An 18245-nucleotide genomic window follows, 5' to 3' on the forward strand; every position below is an offset into this window, starting at 1 on the left:
GGCAGGACTGTGGGCAGTAGGAAGACAGTTGCCCTGTTCTGAGGTTGTGGGAGGGATGTGCAGAGGGAACAGCTGCCCTGCTGCACCCCACTGCCCACAGACCCTTGTTGCTGCGCCTCCATCTCTGATGTCCTCTTGAAACTTTGTGCTACTAATGAGCACCTCCCAGCTCCTGGTCCTCCTGCACCCCTGCACTCCCCTTGCTCAGGCTCAGGGCACAGGTGCACATCCCAGGCTGGGGCACTATCCCCTCTGCAGGCTTGCAGCTGCGTCCTGGGAAGGCAGACAGTGGCAAACCTGTCGCTGGGATTTTGGGGTCATTAGCATGGTGCAGACGTGGGTCGGCGTGCATGGCTCTGATGCTTGTCCCTGCCCCTGGGCTGTCTGTCACAGGGGCTTGTTTAACCTTCTTTGCAACAATATCACAGTCTTTAATCTGTTTATCCTCATAACCCTGCTATGAGGTGAAGGATAGTTATCCTCATTTCAGAGGTAGGGAACCGAAGGGATTCTTTTCAAATGTAGATCAGTGTGTAATGATGCAGAGATAAAGATTTTAAAAACATGCCTGAGACAAGAGCCGTATGGTGTGTAACTGAGCTGTGTTCTGCAAATCCCATTAAGTGCCTCTGCCTTTTTCAGCTGATGCTCTCTTGGGGCAGACCTGACATGGGGAAATGCCATGCAGGCTCCAGCCTCCTGGTCCAGGTGGGACCAGGCAGGGCAGGGGGAGACAGAGCTGAGCTCGTGCCTGCCGTTCAGTACCCTGGGTGTGCTCTGGGTGTGTGGGGCTCCAGGTACTCACGCCTGACTTGCATCAGTGAGTGTGTAAGACCCTCGGCTGTGTTTGGAAATGAAACTTAAAGCCTGTTTGTACTGCAAATGTGCAGATAGAAGTATGAGGTAGAAAATACAAAGGAGTGCTTGTACAGCATCCCTCTGGCTGTGCAATGCAGCAGGGCCAAGATGCTGAATGAGGAGCAAGCAATGGCAGCAAGCTCTTCGCTCTCACTTCTGAGAAAAATGATATGGACAATAGATTTGGTTAAAAACCCCAAGCTGTGGTTTCTGTGCCGTGGTCCTGACAAGAGACATTTCTGGCTGCCACGGGGGCCTTTCCCGGTGGCTGGCCAGTGGGGCTGGATGCGGGTCTCAGGGCCGCTCCTGGGCAATTGTTGCTGTGCCTGTGGGAATGCGGCAGCGGGTGCAGTGAGGAGGTCAGTGCCTTTGTGTTGCCGCGGGAGTTTATCTCTGCGGATCTTGCCTGCTTTCCTGGGTCAGGCTTTACCTCCGCTGTTATCAGCAAATGCAGGAACAGCCCGCTCCAGAGCTGGGCTGCATAGGAACCTCTCGACCCCCTTGTAGGGGGAGGCAGCACTTTCACATCTCTCCCACGCTAATGGACACCCAGCTGGCTGGTGATGGGATGAGATGTGCCATGCCCTGTGGTTGCTGTTCCTCCTTCACCACTTTGCCAGTGCCATTGCCATGCACCCCTGCGCTGTGGGATGCAGGCAGCAGTGAAGGAGGTGGCAGCAGAGCTGGCAGGGCCCTCCCTGGCCTCACCTCCCGCTGGGCTCTTCACCACAAACACAAGGGATAAATCCCCAGTGGCAGCACTGATTCCCCCTTCTCTGCTGGCCTGCCCTGTCCCAGTGCACCCTTCCCTTCTCAGCAGCTCAGTCCGGACCCCTCCAGCTGTCTCCACAAACCCAAACCATTAGCATTTCCTGTTCAAACATTTCCAATAAATAAATGGAGACATCATGCCACAAGCCTGCAAGTGACCCAGAGGCGTGTCCAAGGCCGGGATGGACACGACCACCCAGCGCCCGACCCCCTGGCTGGGCGCCAGCCCTGCCTTTGTTTGAATTCCCGGGTGAGTAAGCGCTTGGCTGACGCCAGCTGAAACACTGCAAGAAATTATTATTGATATTAAATAAATTGTTTTCAGTAAATCTGCTCCTACACCAAGGTCCAGAAGCTACCCGCAGCACTGGGCTCCCTGCAAGAGAGCTGGACTCCCTTTCCTTGGCCTTGTCCTGGCTGTACTGGGGGACACACCCCGTCCAGAGGGGTCCAGCTGGGACCGGCTGTGCTGCAGTTGCCTCAGCCCCATGGGCACAGCTCCCCCAGCTGCCTGGCAGCCTGGGTACAGAGCAGAGCAGCTCCCAACACATCCAGCATCTCCATCCCAACACTTGAGCCAGGCTCACTGGGGAGAGGGCAGAGGCTTGGCCAGGAGGTTTGCTGCCTTTGGGAACTGCAGCTATCTCCTCATGTCAGATGTCCCAAAACTCATTTCCTTGGCTGTGCAGAAGTCCATGCCTTGAAATAGAAGTGCCTGTCCTTTCCCCCTCTGCTCTTCCACACCCTTAGGAAACCACCTTCAATGCACCAGGGTGCCAGGTGTCAGTGCCTGAGCAGGTCACAGTGCATGGGTCAGTCCCCTGACATCTGCCAGCAGGTGCTGATGCAAAAGGAAAAATTAAGGGAAACTCCTGAGTGCCTATGGGAATGAGTAGACACAGAATAGGCAGGCGTGGCCATGAGTGGTCCATAAGCCAAGCTAGGATTCCTGGGACCCCAGGACTAATGTGCAAATTGGTTTTAGAGAAATAGCAAACCTCTGGCTGTGCCCAAGAAGCTGCAGTGGCAGGAGAGATTTGAGCCTGATTAGGTGGGTGGATATGCTCCTTTTTGGGGTACACAGACTTTGTCCTTGCTGCCCTGGGTTGTTCTCTGGCTTTGAGCTGGAAGCAAAGATGGACTTGGAGTTAACCAAGTTCTGTCATGGTGGCAGTTAGGAAAACTAAAATACCAGGAACATAGCTTTCACTATTTTTTTTAATATATGTTTTGCTGAAGCCAAAACTTCCTGTAGGAACATGATGTTTAAAGGAAAAATTTTGCTGTTGAAATTTTCTGCAGCATTTGAAGGGATTGAAATATTCTTTGAAAGACAAGACATAGATATTCTGCTCCAGAAGCATTCATTCAGCGGGGTGTTGTGCTCTGGCATTATAAAACTTCAGAAACTGAAATGCAGTGAAGCCACATTTTAAATAAGTTGTTTTATGGAGAAACAATAAATTTTTTTTCTGATTTTGATTTCTTTCATTATAGAGCTCCTGCTTTGCTCAAGGGAATCTCCTGTTTCTCCCACCCACAGGTGAGAGAGGAGGTGGGATGATGTGGCAGGGGGCAGGGGGCTGCCACGGTCACAGTGCCGAAGCAGACAGCCTCTGAGCACCCACGTGTTGATCTGCGCTCATCAGAGTGGGAACCGATGTGTGCAAGGCCTGGCACTCCCTGTCTGTGTGTGCAGTGGGGCTGGCGGGGCAGGAGGGCAGGAGGCAGGTGCCGCAAGGTGGCACGGCCGGGAGCGCAGCTCGGGGGCACCTGCGAGGCTGTGCGAGGGCTCGTCCCGGGCCACGCCGGGGCCGGTGCCGCGGGAGGGCGGGGGCAGGGCCCGGGCCCCCCTGACGGTGCCCCTCGGCAGGACCTGCAGCACCAGGGCCCGATGCCATCAGCACTCGCAGGCGCTGACAGATGGACCCACGGACCGGCAAGGGGCTGGCGGGGGCCGGAAACTCCTGATCCCTTTTTATCTGTCCCTCAGCCTGCTCTCTCCTCTCGCTGTCATGTTCTGTGTCTCGCCTGGTATCTCCCGCTCCTGTTCTGTGCCCTGCCGGCTGCTGGAGCTGCCCAGCCTCACAGCACCCTGAGGCCAGGCACGGGCCCAGGCTCCCGCACGCCAGGCACACGGTGAGGTTCTGGACCACCCTCCCCTAGGACCTGCTGGGCTTGGTGCCTGCAAGCACCAGCAGCTCTGAGTGAGGGAAAGCACCACAGATGCCCCCGTTCCGTGTCTGCATGCTGAGCATCAGCTGCAGCGGCAGGCAGCCTGGGACAGGGCTCCGTGGCTGCTGTGCATTGCAGGTTGGAAGGGGAGGGAAGGATCAGGCCCAGCTCAGTGTGCTGTGAGGTCAAGGAGCCTTGCTGCTGCATACCTCAAGTATACTGCCTGCTCCTGAGCCAGGGTCCAGCTGGGTACCAGCTCAAAACTAATCACGAGCATTTCACTTGGCTTTTATGACAAGCCCAATCCCCACTGCTCCATTGCAAACCCGCTGTCCCAGCTGGGCAGGGTGGCAGTGGAGGGGTCAGGATCCACAGTTAGTGTAGCTGCCCCTAAATGCACTGCCAGAGATCAGCTAATCTGATAATTACAGCAACAAAAGCCATTTAGACAAACCATGACCTGACCTCCAGAGCTTGGAATGAAAACATTTTACCCTCCTCTGTCTGGATCCTGCACTGAGAAAACATCTGTATTTGGAGGATGCTGGGAAAACAGCCCCCGCACGGCACCCGCTGGGGACAGCCTCAGCTCTGCTCCGTGCCCCACACTGCTTGCACCCAGCCTCGGACTGGGATGGGCAGACTGCTGGATGGGCAGATTGCTGTGATGCCAAGATCAACAGTGTCCCAGCACTGGGCAGGGCACTCTGGAGAGGATGAGGCAGAGGCCAGAGGGCTGTGAGGGTGAATCTTGCAAGAGGGAGTGAATGGGATGGGGTCAGTGGAGCTCACCCTCATAAAAAGGGCTTTTTTTCCAAGACCATGTGAGGCTTGATGGTGTGGGGAGGCCATCACCTGGTCCCCAGTGGTCCCTGTATCCCTGCAGCAGGCTGAGCTCTGCAGGAGCCAGGCTGGCTGCTGAGCCCCCCTGCCTCTGGCTCCCAGGAGGAGCTGAGTGCGGGGGGCCCTGTCTGCATGCGGCACGGCCGTGCGTGCCCGGGGGCTTCTTGGCTCTCTCTAAGGTGTGCAAGCTTTCCCACTGAGTGGCAGGTCATTGCTGGCTGTCAGTCCAAGGCAGGAGATGAAGGGAGGGATGCCTCAGGGCTGGCTCCCATGTTCCTCCTGCTTTTACATACGTGTTGGTGGCACCCTTTGTGTAGGCTGAGGAGATGAAAGCTCAGGGCCAGAGGGATCTTGCTAACGCAAAGCCACCCAGCTCGGGGGCCCGACAGCCTTCTGCTTTGTCTCTTATTGTCTCATTCTTGCATCTCTTCCCAGCAGAGTCCCACTCCGTGCCGTCAAGGGCACGGGATGCCGGCTGAGCCAGAGGCACCAAGCGCTCTGGCAGGTAACTCCTGCTGGGTCAGTGACCCCGGCCTCGCAGGCACAGGCAGCGGCACAGATGGGCTGCGCCAGACTGGCAGCATGGAGCTCACACTGCCCAGGAGCTCCTGAGGAAGGGGAACAAAATGGTGCTGATTTGGGGAAACTTCATTTTTTCCTGCAACGAGCACTGCTCAGCCTGCTCTGGCAGTCCCAGGCAGCAGCTTGGTGCAGCCAGCTTGGCAGGCAGCACCCCTGTGCCTTTGTGACTTCCCTGTTCTGCACTGGGAAAGCACTTGGCCATGTCCCCAAGTATCCCAGTGCTCTTTGGAAAGTGGTAGGATTAGAAACCAGTAAGTGCAGTGAGAGCCTGATAGTCTGGGGACTCCCTAGCACTTCTGTCTGCTCCAGAAATAGGATCTGTCTGTTTTTCCCACTGCAGCATTCCACTTGTGCAGTGCTTTACTCTTTGTGAGCAGAAAACATGACTCACCCTGCAGTGGGCTACCCCCAGATCCCTCTGATGCCCTTATTTTCATCAGCTGCTTCCTTGCCCAGCATCTCTCATTTAGCAGACTCCACTGACCTTGAGAAACCCAAGAGTTCTTTATCCAGTTGAGATTAGAGTTAAGATTAGGGTTATAGCTAAGGGTAGGGTTAGGTTTAAGGGTAGTGTTAGGGTTGGGGTTTGGATGCCCTGACAGCAGCTTGGCCAGGTCAGGTATTTACAGAGGTTCACAGCTATTGCAGAGAGCAGACCTCAAGCACTTTTGGGGTTTCACTGCAGCTTTTTCTCAAGACATGAATGAAATTTTGTCCAAGTTGGACTAAAAACATCACCAGGGCCAAAGCTTTGGTCTAGTACTCCTGTTTTGCTCCTCTGCCTTTCTCATTATTCTGTTTTCTCTGAAGGCAGAAGTGCTGGCACGCTACTGTGCCGACAGACAGCTCTGCCTCTTCCCCACTCTCATGCTAAGCAGAAAGTGCGCTGGGCAGTTCTTCCAGGTGCTGCCCGGAGCCGGGGGAGGTGAGGGCTGTGCCCCTGGGCTCCCTTCTGGGCAGCCGGGCTGTGGAGCCACCTTGGGCATGGAAGGGGACAAGGATCCAAACTGGTTTTCAGAGGGATCTTGGCTGGGTTAACAAAGGGAGCATATAACACTGGTTGTCTGCAAAAGCATTTGGGAACAGCATGGCCTTTCCCGTCCTGTACCCCCGTGTTTTATGTCACGAAAGGAGGTGTGTATGGTGTGTGTCGCGCTGTTGGAGCTGTTATTCGAGACGTCCTTCCCGTCTCCCTCAAAGCCTCTCCCAGATGTAGCAGGGTTGCGGGCAGATTCTCACAAACTTCAAAACCTGCTCGAGATAGGTGGCAGGTTCCTAACGGAGGCGGCCACGCACCGGGAGGCACCGACCCCTGTCCCCGGGAAGGCGTGAGGCCAGCCTCGGGTGGGATGCTGCAGCAGCCCCAGGCTGGGCTGGAGCCGTGGGCGCCGCTCCCCGCGGGGGTACGGGATGCGCGGGCCGGCTCTGCCCCCTGCCGGCACCGCCCGGCACCGCCGCGCCCCCGACGGCGGCCGCGCCCCGGAGCCCCGGGGGTCCCCGCGGGGCTGGAGGGCGGTCCGCAAGAGCCACGGAGCGCCGGGGGCATCGCGGGAAAGCGCTGTGCCTGCGCGAAGGGCGGGGAGTTTGGCAGCGAGGCGCTGCGAGGAAGACCCCAAGGATCAGTGCCACATCCCGAGCTAAGCAGTGGTAGCGGAGACCCGCGCAGGTGAGGGCTGGGAGGTTCTCGGGAGTAAGCCCAGAGCGTCTGACCTGGAGGTGGCTGTGAATTAGGGAAGTGCCTTTGGAAACACCCACCGTCCTCGCGGCGGTCCCTGTCTCGCACCCGCGTCACTGCAGCCCTGGGACCCCCCGCCCGCCGGGCTCTGCGCCCGACCCGTCACACCGGGGCACGGCGCCCCGACACCTTCCCGCGCCCCCAAGCCTCGCACCGGCACCATCCTGCACCCCGGGCACAGCACCCCGGGGCTGCGTTCGCCCCGGCTTTGCACTCCAGGGTTGATCTGCAGCCCCGGGTGCCCAATGGGGACCGTGCCGTGACCCCGAGCGCTGCACCCCCGAGCGCTGCCGCAGCGCAGCGCCGCCTTGGGCACGGCACTCCCCGCAGCACCCCGTGCTGCACGGGGCATTGCGCTCCGGGGCACCCCCACACTGCCTGCAGCTGAGGGAGTTCCCCAGCACCGGCGCCACATCGCCGGTGGCGGCTCTGCACGCCCGCCCGCAGCCGCGGGCCCGGCCCCTCGCAGAGCGCAGCGGCGGCCTGAGGGGCACGGCGGCCATGGGCGGTGCCTGCGTCCCCGCGTCGCGCGTCACCGGGCGCGCTCCCCGCCGCCATTGGCCGCCCGCGCGGCGCCGGGGGCACGGCGGGGCAGCCGTTGGCCGGCGGCGGGGGCGGGGTCGAGCGCGGCGCGCTGATTGGTGCCGGCCAGCGGCGGCCCCGCCCCGCCGGTGAAGGTGAGCGTCTCCTCCAGCGCCGCGCGCCGCCCGTGCCGAACCGGAGCGGACCGGAACGCAGTGGCCGCGCCGCCATGGCCGCCTCCATCTTCGCCGCCGTCCCCCACTCCCCGCCCGTCGCCGTCTTCAAGCTCACCGCGGATTTCCGGGAGGACAGCGACTCGCGGAAGGTCAACCTCGGCGTGGGCGGTGAGTCCGTGACTTCGTCCTGCTCGGCGGGGGCCGTTCCCCGCGGCTCGGGCCGGTCGGTGCCCTTTCCGCACCTGCTGCAGCGGCCGGGCGGCGGCGGCGGGCCCCGAGCCCCAAAGGTCACCGGGCCGCGGCAAGCGCGGGGGGGCGGGCGGGCAGCGAGGTCCAGCGGGCGTCAAGGTCGTGGCGCCGGCCGGGCGGGTCGCTCGGGGAGCCGGGCGGCGCAGCGTCCCCCCGGTGCAGTAAGGACGGCTCTCCCTTTCCCGCAGCCTACCGCACGGACGAGGGGCAGCCATGGGTCCTGCCGGTGGTGAAGAAGGTGGAGCAGATGATCGCCAACGACAACAGCTTGAACCACGAGTATCTGCCCATCCTGGGCCTGCCCGAGTTCCGGACAAACGCCTCCCGGATCGCCCTGGGTGATGACAGCCCTGCCATCAAGGAGAAGCGGGTATGCGGTGGGCAGGGAGCACTGGGGTCCCTGGGTTGTCTCTACAGTGGACTGAGTAGAAGAGCACAAATGTCTAGAGGTCCTGCATTTTGGCAGTGTTTGGGGCTTTCTCAGACATGGTCTTTCTCGGTTGTAGCTTACTTGATGTACCTATGCGCTTGAAACTGTTTGTGCAAGTAGTTGTGGTTTTGGGGAAAAGCCGAACGTGGCCTGTGATTGGAATCTGTGTTTTCCTTCATCTTTTAATAGCTTCCCTGCGGGAAACCCAAGTCAGATAATACACCACCTTTCCTGAAATAAACTACTAGCTGAGAATCTGCTCTGTGCCAAAATGTAACAGGAATGGCTGGAGTCTATTTATAATGGTAGACATTGTCAGGATGGGCCTGAGCACTGAAGAAGGTTGAAGACCACTAGAAGGGGATGGCATTCTGACTGAGCTTGCCCCAGGGGACACGTTTGAGATCCTGTCTCACTCCTGCAAGCACCTCTGGTTTCCATGCACTGCTGGCGGTGCCGGCCTGGGTGGGCAGTGCTGGCAAGTGTCTGTGTTGCAGGTGGGAGGCGTTCAGTGCCTGGGTGGCACGGGCGCTCTGCGGATCGGTGCAGACTTCCTGAGGCGCTGGTACAATGGCAACAACAACACGGCCACCCCAGTCTACGTCTCCACTCCAACCTGGGGTGAGTGCTGCTCTCGGGGAGCCCTGTGGGTCAGCAAGGGAGGGAGGCACAGCCCTGCTCCTTGCAGGGCCGAGGCAGTGAGGGAGCAGCCTGCTCTTGTGTGTAAGGGGAGGTGCTGGCTGCAGAAGGAAGCTTGCTGGAGATAGGGTGTGCTTTTCTGAGAAGTTTATTTCTTTCCTCAGAGAACCACAATTCTGTGTTTATGGAGGCTGGCTTCAAAGATATTAGAACCTACCACTACTGGGATGCTGCCAAGAGGGGTCTGGATCTCCAGGGGCTGCTGGGTGACATGGAGGTGAGTAAAACTGGCATGGGATGGGCTGAGCTTGGTGCTGTACTGTCAGTATCTGCGGCTGGCTAGCCTTTGGTGTGCTGTGCTGGGAAGTGGATCACTGCAAAAGAGGCTGTTGTTGCCCAGAGCAGCTCCAGGCCTCTCCCTGTGCTGCGGGTGCCCAGTCTTGTCCGTGTGAATGTGTGACCAGGATGTGTTCTCTCCTCAGCAAGCCCCAGAGTTCTCCATTTTCGTCCTCCATGCCTGTGCACACAACCCAACAGGCACAGACCCTACTCCTGACCAGTGGAAGCAGATTGCTGCTGTTATGAAGGTATGGGCTGCTGCTGGGGCTAAAGCGATGCTGAGGGGGCAAATAGTTCTTGAGCCAGCCAGAGCGTTTGCATCTGAAATGGGCTTTGAGGGAATGGCATGAGATGTAGCAGAAGCTGAAAGAGTCCCCCAAGGCAGGTGTTGAAGGGAGAGGTAGACAACAGAATGCTGGTTGTCTGTGCTCAGAGGAGAGATGCACTGCACTTCTTGTTGTGCCTCCAAGTTCTGGTTTTCACACTCTATGGAGTGGGCTGTGGTGAGGTTTCTCCCGCTGGAAGGATTATCTGCAGGCAGGTGCTGGATAGTAGCATATGAAGTGGTGCACTTCTTATGTCCTCAAATGCAGTTCTCTCCTGCATTGACTTTTATTTACCACTTTAGTCTTTCTATTATTTCACCTCAGTAGAAAGAAACTATTTCAGTCTGGTGTTGCTGGACCATGTTTCCTTTGAATTCACGCAGGAACTCAGTGGTCGTTTTTCCCTCCTACGGGTACTGTGGGGGGTAAAAGAGAGCTTGTGGGGAGGGGATTTCCCTCTAACACTGTTCCTCCTTGCAGCGCCGGAGCCTGTTTCCATTCTTCGACTCAGCGTACCAAGGGTTTGCCTCTGGCAGCCTGGACAAGGATGCCTGGGCTGTGCGATACTTTGTCTCCGAGGGCTTTGAGCTCTTCTGTGCACAGTCGTTTTCCAAGAACTTTGGGCTCTACAGTGAGTGTCTGGCAGTAAGCTGGCCCAGTAGCATCATACCCAGACAGACGGGGCTGGCATGCTGAGGGATGGGGAATTCTCTGCTTTGCCACGACGTGTGGAACCAATGGCTTACCTCTCTTGGCTTGTCCACAGATGAACGGGTGGGGAACCTGACCGTGGTGGGGAAGGATGCAGACAATGTGCAGCGTGTGCTGTCCCAGATGGAGAAGATTGTGCGCACCACTTGGTCCAACCCTCCCTCCCAGGGAGCGCGCATTGTGGCAACTACACTTTCTTCCCCGCAGCTCTTTGATGAGTGGTACGTGTTCCCAGGGCTGGTGGGAGAGGGCAGGGGAGGGAAGCTGTCTCCCTGAGTGTCAGGCTTGGCCAAGATGGCTTCAACCCAAATGGGTGCCCACCCTCATGCTCCGCTTCCTGCCTGCTGCAGGAAGGGCAACGTGAAGACAATGGCAGATCGGGTCTTGCTGATGCGCTCAGAGCTCCGGTCTCGACTGGAGGCCCTTGGGACCCCAGGCACCTGGAACCACATCACAGAGCAGATCGGCATGTTCAGCTTCACAGGCTTGAACCGTAAGTATCGAGTGGCCTGTTGAAGGGAGGATTGGGTGGGGGCAGTTTGGCTATGGGTGAACTGGGCTGAAGCAGTCCAAGCAGGAATCTCTTGGTCCCACTGGAGTTTTGGCGTCACTGCGTCTGTGGAGGGATGAAGCATCATACAGTATTTTAGTGGCCAGTGCTTGAACTTCTCTGCTTGTTGTGAAAGATTCAAGCATCCCTAACTAGTTCTTTGGGCTTTTCTGAGCTGTGGGTCACTGCTCTGACCCTATGTCCATTTGTTTCCCCAGCTAAGCAGGTGGAGTACCTGGTCAAGGAAAAACACATCTACCTGATGGCTAGTGGGCGCATCAACATGTGTGGTCTAACTACCAAGAACCTGGACTATGTGGCCAAGTCCATCCATGAAGCTGTCACAAAAATCCAATGAAGCACATGAACAACCAAACTTACATGAAGTCACCAAAGCTATAGTGTGTAGTCCATGTCTTTCTCTGCTCATGGCTTGCCTTTTCCCACACCTCTTGGGGTTTAATAAAGATGGGAGCAGTAGCTCAATCAGGGATAATCGTCTTCTGACATTTTTTAAGTGGTCCTTGCAGTATGGTAAGCCAGTGCCCCACAGAGGTGGGGGCAGCATGAGCCACCTTGGCTCTTGTTTCACAACATCAGCCTGGTCTCCAGGCCCTTAGAGCTGCATCTTTAGCACGTCCAAATCAACTCCATGTAACTGATCATTTTGATCATGGCGAAGTCTGGTGCCAGTGCAATGCACTGTGTGATAACAGCACAGAGGTTGGGATCTCACATGGCTTGTGAACTAATGTCACTCAGTAGTATTTTGGAGAGGGGTAAAGCTGTTGCTAGCTTCTTCTCTCCACCTGTCCTACCCCTTCCTAATTTCTGAGCCTTATACGAGCAAATATTTGTAATTGTGATAATTGCTTCTTTGTGTTGCTGACATGAAATTAAACCTTTGTCTCTGAATGCTACCCCTGCCTTGTGTGATGTCGTGTCTTCAAACCATATGAACCTCTACCCAGGCTGAGGTTAAAGCCTCAACATCCTGGTTTGTCCCCTTACTCAGTTTGTTTCAAGGCTGTCGCTCTCTCTCTCAGGGTATGTTGCATCTCTGATGATCACAGCCACTACTAAAGGGGGAGTCTTACTGGCAGAGTGTTGTTGAGAGCTCCCTACAACTACATGAAGCCAACCAGTTCCTTCTGTATTCATCTTGTGTTCTTTCTGCCCCACTGCCCTGTGCTGCCCAGCTCATCCTGCCTGCCTGCCTGCCTGTCTGTTTGTCTGTGGTCGCTTTCTGGATGGTCAAGTGTTTCCATTTGGCCATCCCTCCCTGGCCCAGGGCTCCTGGGCTGCCCCTCAGGTGTCAAAAAGCAGATCTCTTCTGTTCATCCTTTTCAGCAGGCTCCTGGTGAACCCACATCTACTTCTACTTGCTTCAGCAGGGCCTGCCAGCAAGAGCCTGTATTTCTGGCACTGAAAATGAGCGGGGACCATCTGTTTCTGCTCTCCGCAGTCACTGCAGATCTATTTGTGAGCTGACAGAGCGGCCTCCTGACAGGATCTTGTGAAGAAAGGGGACAGCTCCTTTCCTTGAGTCAGGTAGCAGTAAGTTGCTGTTACCCTGATGGATTTGCTTGTGCCGCAGCTTAGACAGAAAAGGCAAAAATAGTGCCTTATTGCCTTGTTGTGTTTGCACAGGGTGCATGGGGTCTCTTGTTCTTTTTCGGTTAGTATCTGTATCATATAAGAGAGTGAGACACAGGCAGCCTTTCCTCCTCTCTGCAGGTGAGGATCTTTTTCCCCTCTTGGTGTCCATTCACAACAGGGATGGTGAGGAAGTGGTTAAAAGATGACTTCTAGGGGTCATCTCAGGAGGAGTTAATTTTTTTATTTATGATATTTGCTTAGACTTCTGCCCTTACAGACCTCCTGGTGTGAAGGCTGGCCCACCCCATGTGATCTACATTGGTGTTTTGCTAGTCTTACCAACCTTGTTTTTCCTAGCAAGTGACCTAAATTTCTCCTTTTCTGTGGTGTAAGCTCATTACCAATTATCCCATTTACCATGGCAACAGAGAACAGATTATTCCTTTCCTCTGTACAACAGCTTTTTTTGTATTTGAAAACTTCCTCTTTCCCCTTCACATCCTTTACCAGTAAAGATTAAGTCACTCTATTTCCTTCAGCCTTTGGGGTAGGTTGTTTTCCAGCCCTTGCTTTCCTCTGTCCACTTTTCAGTTGCTGCGTGTTTTCTCAGAAGGGCAGTGCCCAGACAGGGCTGCAGTTATTCCAGCTGAAGTTTTATCAGCATGGGTGGACTATGAGATTTCTGTCGTTATCTGTCAGGCTGTATTCCAGCACGTGTATCCCACTATTGTGTTTGCAATGGCCTGAGATTAACTCCTGGTTTTCCCCATTCCTTGTCTACACTGCTGGGCTTGCCAAGTGCTCTCCTGGCAGCAGGCGTGACAGAGCCCAGCTTCAGAGCAAGAATTTGGGCAGTACTTGCTGACCCGTTCTCTTGGTCCCTTCAGTGAGGCTGGGTCCTGTTACAGTGGCCCTGGTACGAGGGCAGCCTGGCCTGCTGGGAGGGGTTAGCGTCTTTCCCTCACCCATGGACACAGAGAGGGCATCGCTCAGGGAGAAATCACTTTTAATGTTGATATCCCCGTTGCGTTGAGCCTCTACAAAAACTACTGACTGGTCTGTCCCACCCCGAAGTCTCAGTGCGAGCCTTCCTCACAGCGGCAGGCGTGTGTGGAGAGGAGGATGGTCCAATGTGGCATGGAGAGCCCCCTCCCCAGCGAGGGGGCTGCACTCGGGGGTGAGGGGGCTCCTTGCCCTGTGCCTGGCAGGGCTTTGGGGCTGCTGGGCTGTGTCCATGGTCAGCGTGAGCGAGGCGCTGCAAGCGGGAGTGTCACCAGGCACGGCACAAATGTGTGCTGGGGCCCTGAGCTGCGCGTGGCACCCCCAAAATAGCACATTCTCCTTGTGCTGGAGACCACATCTTGCAGCACCGGCGCTGCGGGGCTCCGGGCCTCGCTGGGATGGGGATGGTAAATTATGTTAAAGGGCAGTTCTGGGTTGGGCTGCCCCTCCCTGCACTGCTTGCAGGGATGCCGTGACAGACACGTTTTCACCTTTCCTTTTTCCACTTCTTCCTTGAGACCAGACGCTACCAGGGAGCGGCTCGCAAGGGCAAGGGCCCTCGGACTCCAGCTAGCTGGTCCAGGCTGCCTGCGTGGTTCAGCCCTGCCGGGGGTACATCCTTTCTCGCCTGGGGATGGGGCTCTGCACAAATCCTGCAGGGAGGGGCGGCACGAGCGGGCGGACAGGCAGCGAGCGAGTGCAGACCTCCTGCTGTTGGACACGAGCCTCACGGCAGGAGACCCCCATGCTGCAGACCTGGAAGACACAAGCACAGCCTGGTGTAGGTGGCCAGAGCTTGCCCTCTCTGACCTGCCACTGCTCAAGTCTGCAGCACCTTTCCCAGCCAAGCTCAGGCGTATGCTGGTGCTGACGGTGAAAACACGTGCCAAGCTCTCACTTGTCTCTGACATCCAGTCTGCTGTTGAGAGCAGATCCTGCTCCATATCCCTTGATCCTGCTCCAGCCCCCATCAACACACACACCTCCATGGGCTCCAAACCACCCCATTTGGCTTTGCTGCCTGAAACTTATTTTACAGTATTTAAACTGAGTGACCTCCCACTTGCTGGGGGACAGGAATGTTGCACTAAGAGGCAGGTTCCTACCTCCAGTCTGCATGGGCCTCCAGCACTGTGCTCTGGCCACGCTGCTGCTCAGGTGATTAATGGGGCGAGATTGGAGCTTTCCTCTGGCGACTTCTCACCTTCTGATGATGTCCGCTGCTTGCGCCCACCTGCAGCAGCAAGGGTGCTCAGGGCAGGGGTGCATAGGGCTGGGCCAGGACCTAGCGGCTGGCTCTGCCTGAGCTAGCCCTAGGTGCAGTTTTGCCTTCTGCTGAGGTACTGACAGGGAACTGGGTTGTCCCCTGTTCCACACCAGCCCCATGCAAGGTGTCCCCAGGACAGGGCTGGGGAACAGCCGACACAGGCAGCGGGGTGCCAAGGCAGAGCTGTCCCCCGGGTGTGCCGTCCCTGGGTCAGTCACTCACTGAGGGATCTCAGCAGCCTCTTGCCCAGCGCCTCCTCAGAGCTGCTCGGCGATGAGCCGGTCCCGGCCTCTCGACCTGGGGACTCTGCTTCCAGGACGGTCCCGCAGCACTCACTGTCTGCAAAAGCCCAGCATGGCTGCAGCACCTCAGGGCACCGTGGTCTCGCCAGCCCCGGGGTCGGGTGTGTGTGCCCCCCGGCCAGACTCACTCTGCCGCTTGCTGTTCTCCTCGTTGTCAGCCAGCTCCTCCTGGATGAAGGGGATGCCCTCCATGCGCAGGAACACTGACTCGCTGGGACTGCGCAGCCCCTCAGAGCGGCTGCCTGCAGGGACACAGGGCAGGGACATGGCAGAATGCCAGCCATGGCAGCAGGTCCAACTGCCAGGGACCCCGGGGGACGTGAGCGCAAGGCAATGAGGAATGACATGCCTGCACACTGGCAGCTGTGTGGACGTGCAGGCATCCACAGGTGAGTGTGTGCAAATGCCTGCACTGTACACGAGCCCCACTCCACGTGCAACTGCATCCCCGCGGTGGTGTGTGCATCATGGCAGAGGGCCCCAGCACAGACCCCCCGTGGGGACATGCAACGCTGGCCTGTGGCAGGGAAGGAATGCTGTTGGGTGACTCACACATGATGCTGTTCCTCTCATTCAGGAGGGTGGCAGGGTCCTCCTTGGGTGTCTGTGGGGTTCCCCGCGCAGTCGAGGCCTTGGTTGAGTCCCTGTCGAAGGCCTCCATGTCAGGGGACTGAGGCGAGCTGTCCATGCGGCTGGCCACCAGCGCGTTGTGGTACTGCTGCCGGGTCACCTGGGCACACACACGTGCACCCAGCTCAGTGGGCACCGAGCCCCACCAGGGCCTCTCAGAGACTTGGTGGCTCCAAACCTCCAGACAGCAGGAGTACGCGCAAGACTCCTCAGCGCCCGCCGGGCACCCACCAGGCTCCTGGGGCACAGTGGGGCAAGAGGGCACCTGGACAGGGGTGGCCAGGGTGGGACAGTCCCCGCCAGCCCTGCCCATACCTTGACGAACTGCACGTCGCAGAGGATGTGCACGGAGTAGTCGGGCGTGTAGATGTTGTTGCTGCTGCTGTGGAGCTGCGTGCTGCTGCCTCCATAGTCCTCCCGGTTGGGGGACTCAGAGCGGTTGAGGCCACTGCAGCGTGACGGTGACCTGTTCACTGCAGGAGGGGACAGCAGAGAGAGAGGCAAACACTCACTCGCTCGTGCTGTTGCTTGGGTTCCCAGTGCCGGTGTAGGGCCAAGGTGGACCATTCACCTCCAGCGGATGTTCCCCAGGACATGGGGCTGGCAGGGGTCCTGCAGCCTGTCCTCCCCACCGCGGGCTGGTGTGGAGACTGTGCCATGCCAGCCCCACACAAAGCGAAGGGACTGGGCAGGACTCTGACCCGGTGCCAGGAGCAGCAGAGGTTAGGGCTGCTGCCTGCCTGTCACTGACAGCTCTCCTGTTAATGCCGGCCTTCTGCAGCACATTTGGCACAACTTCTCCTGGTTGCAGCTGGCAGCCTGCGAGTATTTGCTTAACCTGTCTCAAGGGCACGCTCCTGTTCACCCCAACTATGACAGATCAGGAGGAGAGGCTGCCATGGCAAGCTGGTCTGTCACTCACATTGACTGATGGCCTCTGACACACAGCGTGGCCTCTGACACACAGCATGATGGATTTTGTCTAGTCAGTGATTTATTAGGGAACAAAGGCAGCTTGTTCTTGCATAGGTGACGCTGTGCTGACTTTGCTCTGCTGCTAGAATGCCTTTTTATTACCCGGCTCAGCAGAAAGCAAGGGGGGCAGGGCAGCAGGCATGCAGGGCCGCAGGTCACTGTCACCAAAAGCAGCAAGCCAAAACCCCAAGAGCTAAGTGCAGGAAATCACAGGAAGTGCACACCAAAGAAGGCCCAATCCCATGGCTTCCCTTTGTCCTCATCCCATTCTTCCAGGGATTTGCATCATGCTAAGGATGATTTGCATCATGGGGAGGCTATGGCAGGACTGCTGGCCCCAGTCTGGCACCAATGCTCCAACCAGTGAGGGGCTGCCCAGGGGTGCCGTGGGTACTGCCCAGCATGCAGGGTGGAGCGGGCACTGTGGACAGGGTGCTGGAAAGAGCCTGTCACATGCAGAGGCCCCTGGCCAAAGCCATGCCCTGTTACCTGGAGAGCCAGCCAGGGAGTCCCCTCTGCTGAAGGCGAAAGTACGGGACACTGAGACAGGCACTGCAGAGAGAGGGAGGGAGAAGGAAGGAGGGGACCCAGGGGAAAGGTGAGGGTGGGATACAGACCAAGAGGAAGAAGAAGAAGAATCGAAAAATCATGTGCCAGCAGTCCTGGGCTGAGCTCCCATTGCTGTCTCCAGCATCCCTTCCCACCCCTTTTACACCTCCTGCTTCTGCTCTGGAGAGGTGCTCACCAGTGCTGGGGACAAGGCCACAGGCAGGAACACAGACTTGGAAGTTGTTTATCAGCAGATTGCTCTGTGACAAGGTAAGGTGAGGCTGGCAGGGGGGATCTGCTCCTGCCAGACCTATCTGCAGAGCCACACAACTTCCTAGAGCCCTGGCATGTGTAGAAAGCATCTTTCCCTCTTGAGTTAAGTGCTGGCACTTGGCTCCAGCCCTTTACCAGCCATTGCCAGGACAGGGGACTTTGTGGTCAGCTTATGCCACCTGGGAAATGGGTGGAAGCTAAATCACTGCACTTGGTATCTGGGAGGCTTCTGTGTGCGCTGGCACATGGCAGAGAAGGAATATGCTCTGCAAAAGTTGCTGTCCCCGCCCCACAGCTGGAGGCAGGGGCTGACAGAAGCTCTTCATGGTGATGCAAAGCAAAGGGATTCATGTCAGGCTGCCTGCAGTTCCTTGCAAGGTCCTGTGTCTCAACAGCCTTCGGGTGATGCTGAGAAGAGCTACCCACTGGGCGCTGATCTGTGCAGGCACTGCAAGAAGCCAGGACTCTGCATCTGGGGCTGCCTGACCCATTGCCACAGAGAAGGTAAATCATAGACACTCACTTTCCATGTTTTATTGCCATGGGTTACAGCAGCAATGACAATTTCTAGGGCAGGCCATTCCCCCTCCTGGTGATTGCTGCCCTTGGCAGCATTCCTGGGCCATGCCACAGGGGATGGGGGAGCACAGAGAGGCCAACACACAGGGTGAGTGATGCACTCCTTAACACTTGTCAGTCTCTGCTTTCACCACTGCCATTGCTCACCTTGAAAGCAGTGGGA

At 57.3% G+C, this 18245-nt stretch overlaps 2 protein-coding genes across 2 annotated transcripts in view; one reads left to right on the plus strand and one right to left on the minus strand.

Moving 5' to 3' along the window:
• The first annotated feature begins 7616 nt into the window (after positions 1–7616).
• GOT1 (glutamic-oxaloacetic transaminase 1) lies at positions 7617–11826 on the plus strand. Its single transcript, XM_038141175.1, has 9 exons — positions 7617–7830; positions 8100–8281; positions 8839–8962; positions 9145–9257; positions 9463–9567; positions 10126–10276; positions 10412–10577; positions 10707–10849; positions 11125–11826. Exons 1-9 carry the CDS (start codon positions 7716–7718, stop codon positions 11262–11264), a joined length of 1239 nt encoding a protein of 412 aa, XP_037997103.1. The 5' UTR covers positions 7617–7715; the 3' UTR covers positions 11265–11826.
• A 900-nt stretch (positions 11827–12726) lies between these two features.
• Positions 12727–18245, minus strand: part of CNNM1 (cyclin and CBS domain divalent metal cation transport mediator 1) — a 31314-nt gene continuing 25795 nt past the window's right edge. The window contains 7 exon segments of the mRNA XM_038141168.1: positions 12727–14263; positions 14614–14741; positions 14997–15113; positions 15205–15318; positions 15629–15806; positions 16022–16179; positions 17171–17233. Coding sequence (XP_037997096.1) covers positions 14662–14741; positions 14997–15113; positions 15205–15318; positions 15629–15806; positions 16022–16179; positions 17171–17233 — 710 coding nt within the window. The 3' untranslated portion in view covers positions 12727–14263; positions 14614–14661.

This window comes from Motacilla alba, chromosome 6, assembly GCF_015832195.1.
Source record: "Motacilla alba alba isolate MOTALB_02 chromosome 6, Motacilla_alba_V1.0_pri, whole genome shotgun sequence".
In the NCBI taxonomy this organism is placed as follows: Eukaryota; Metazoa; Chordata; class Aves; order Passeriformes; family Motacillidae; genus Motacilla; species Motacilla alba.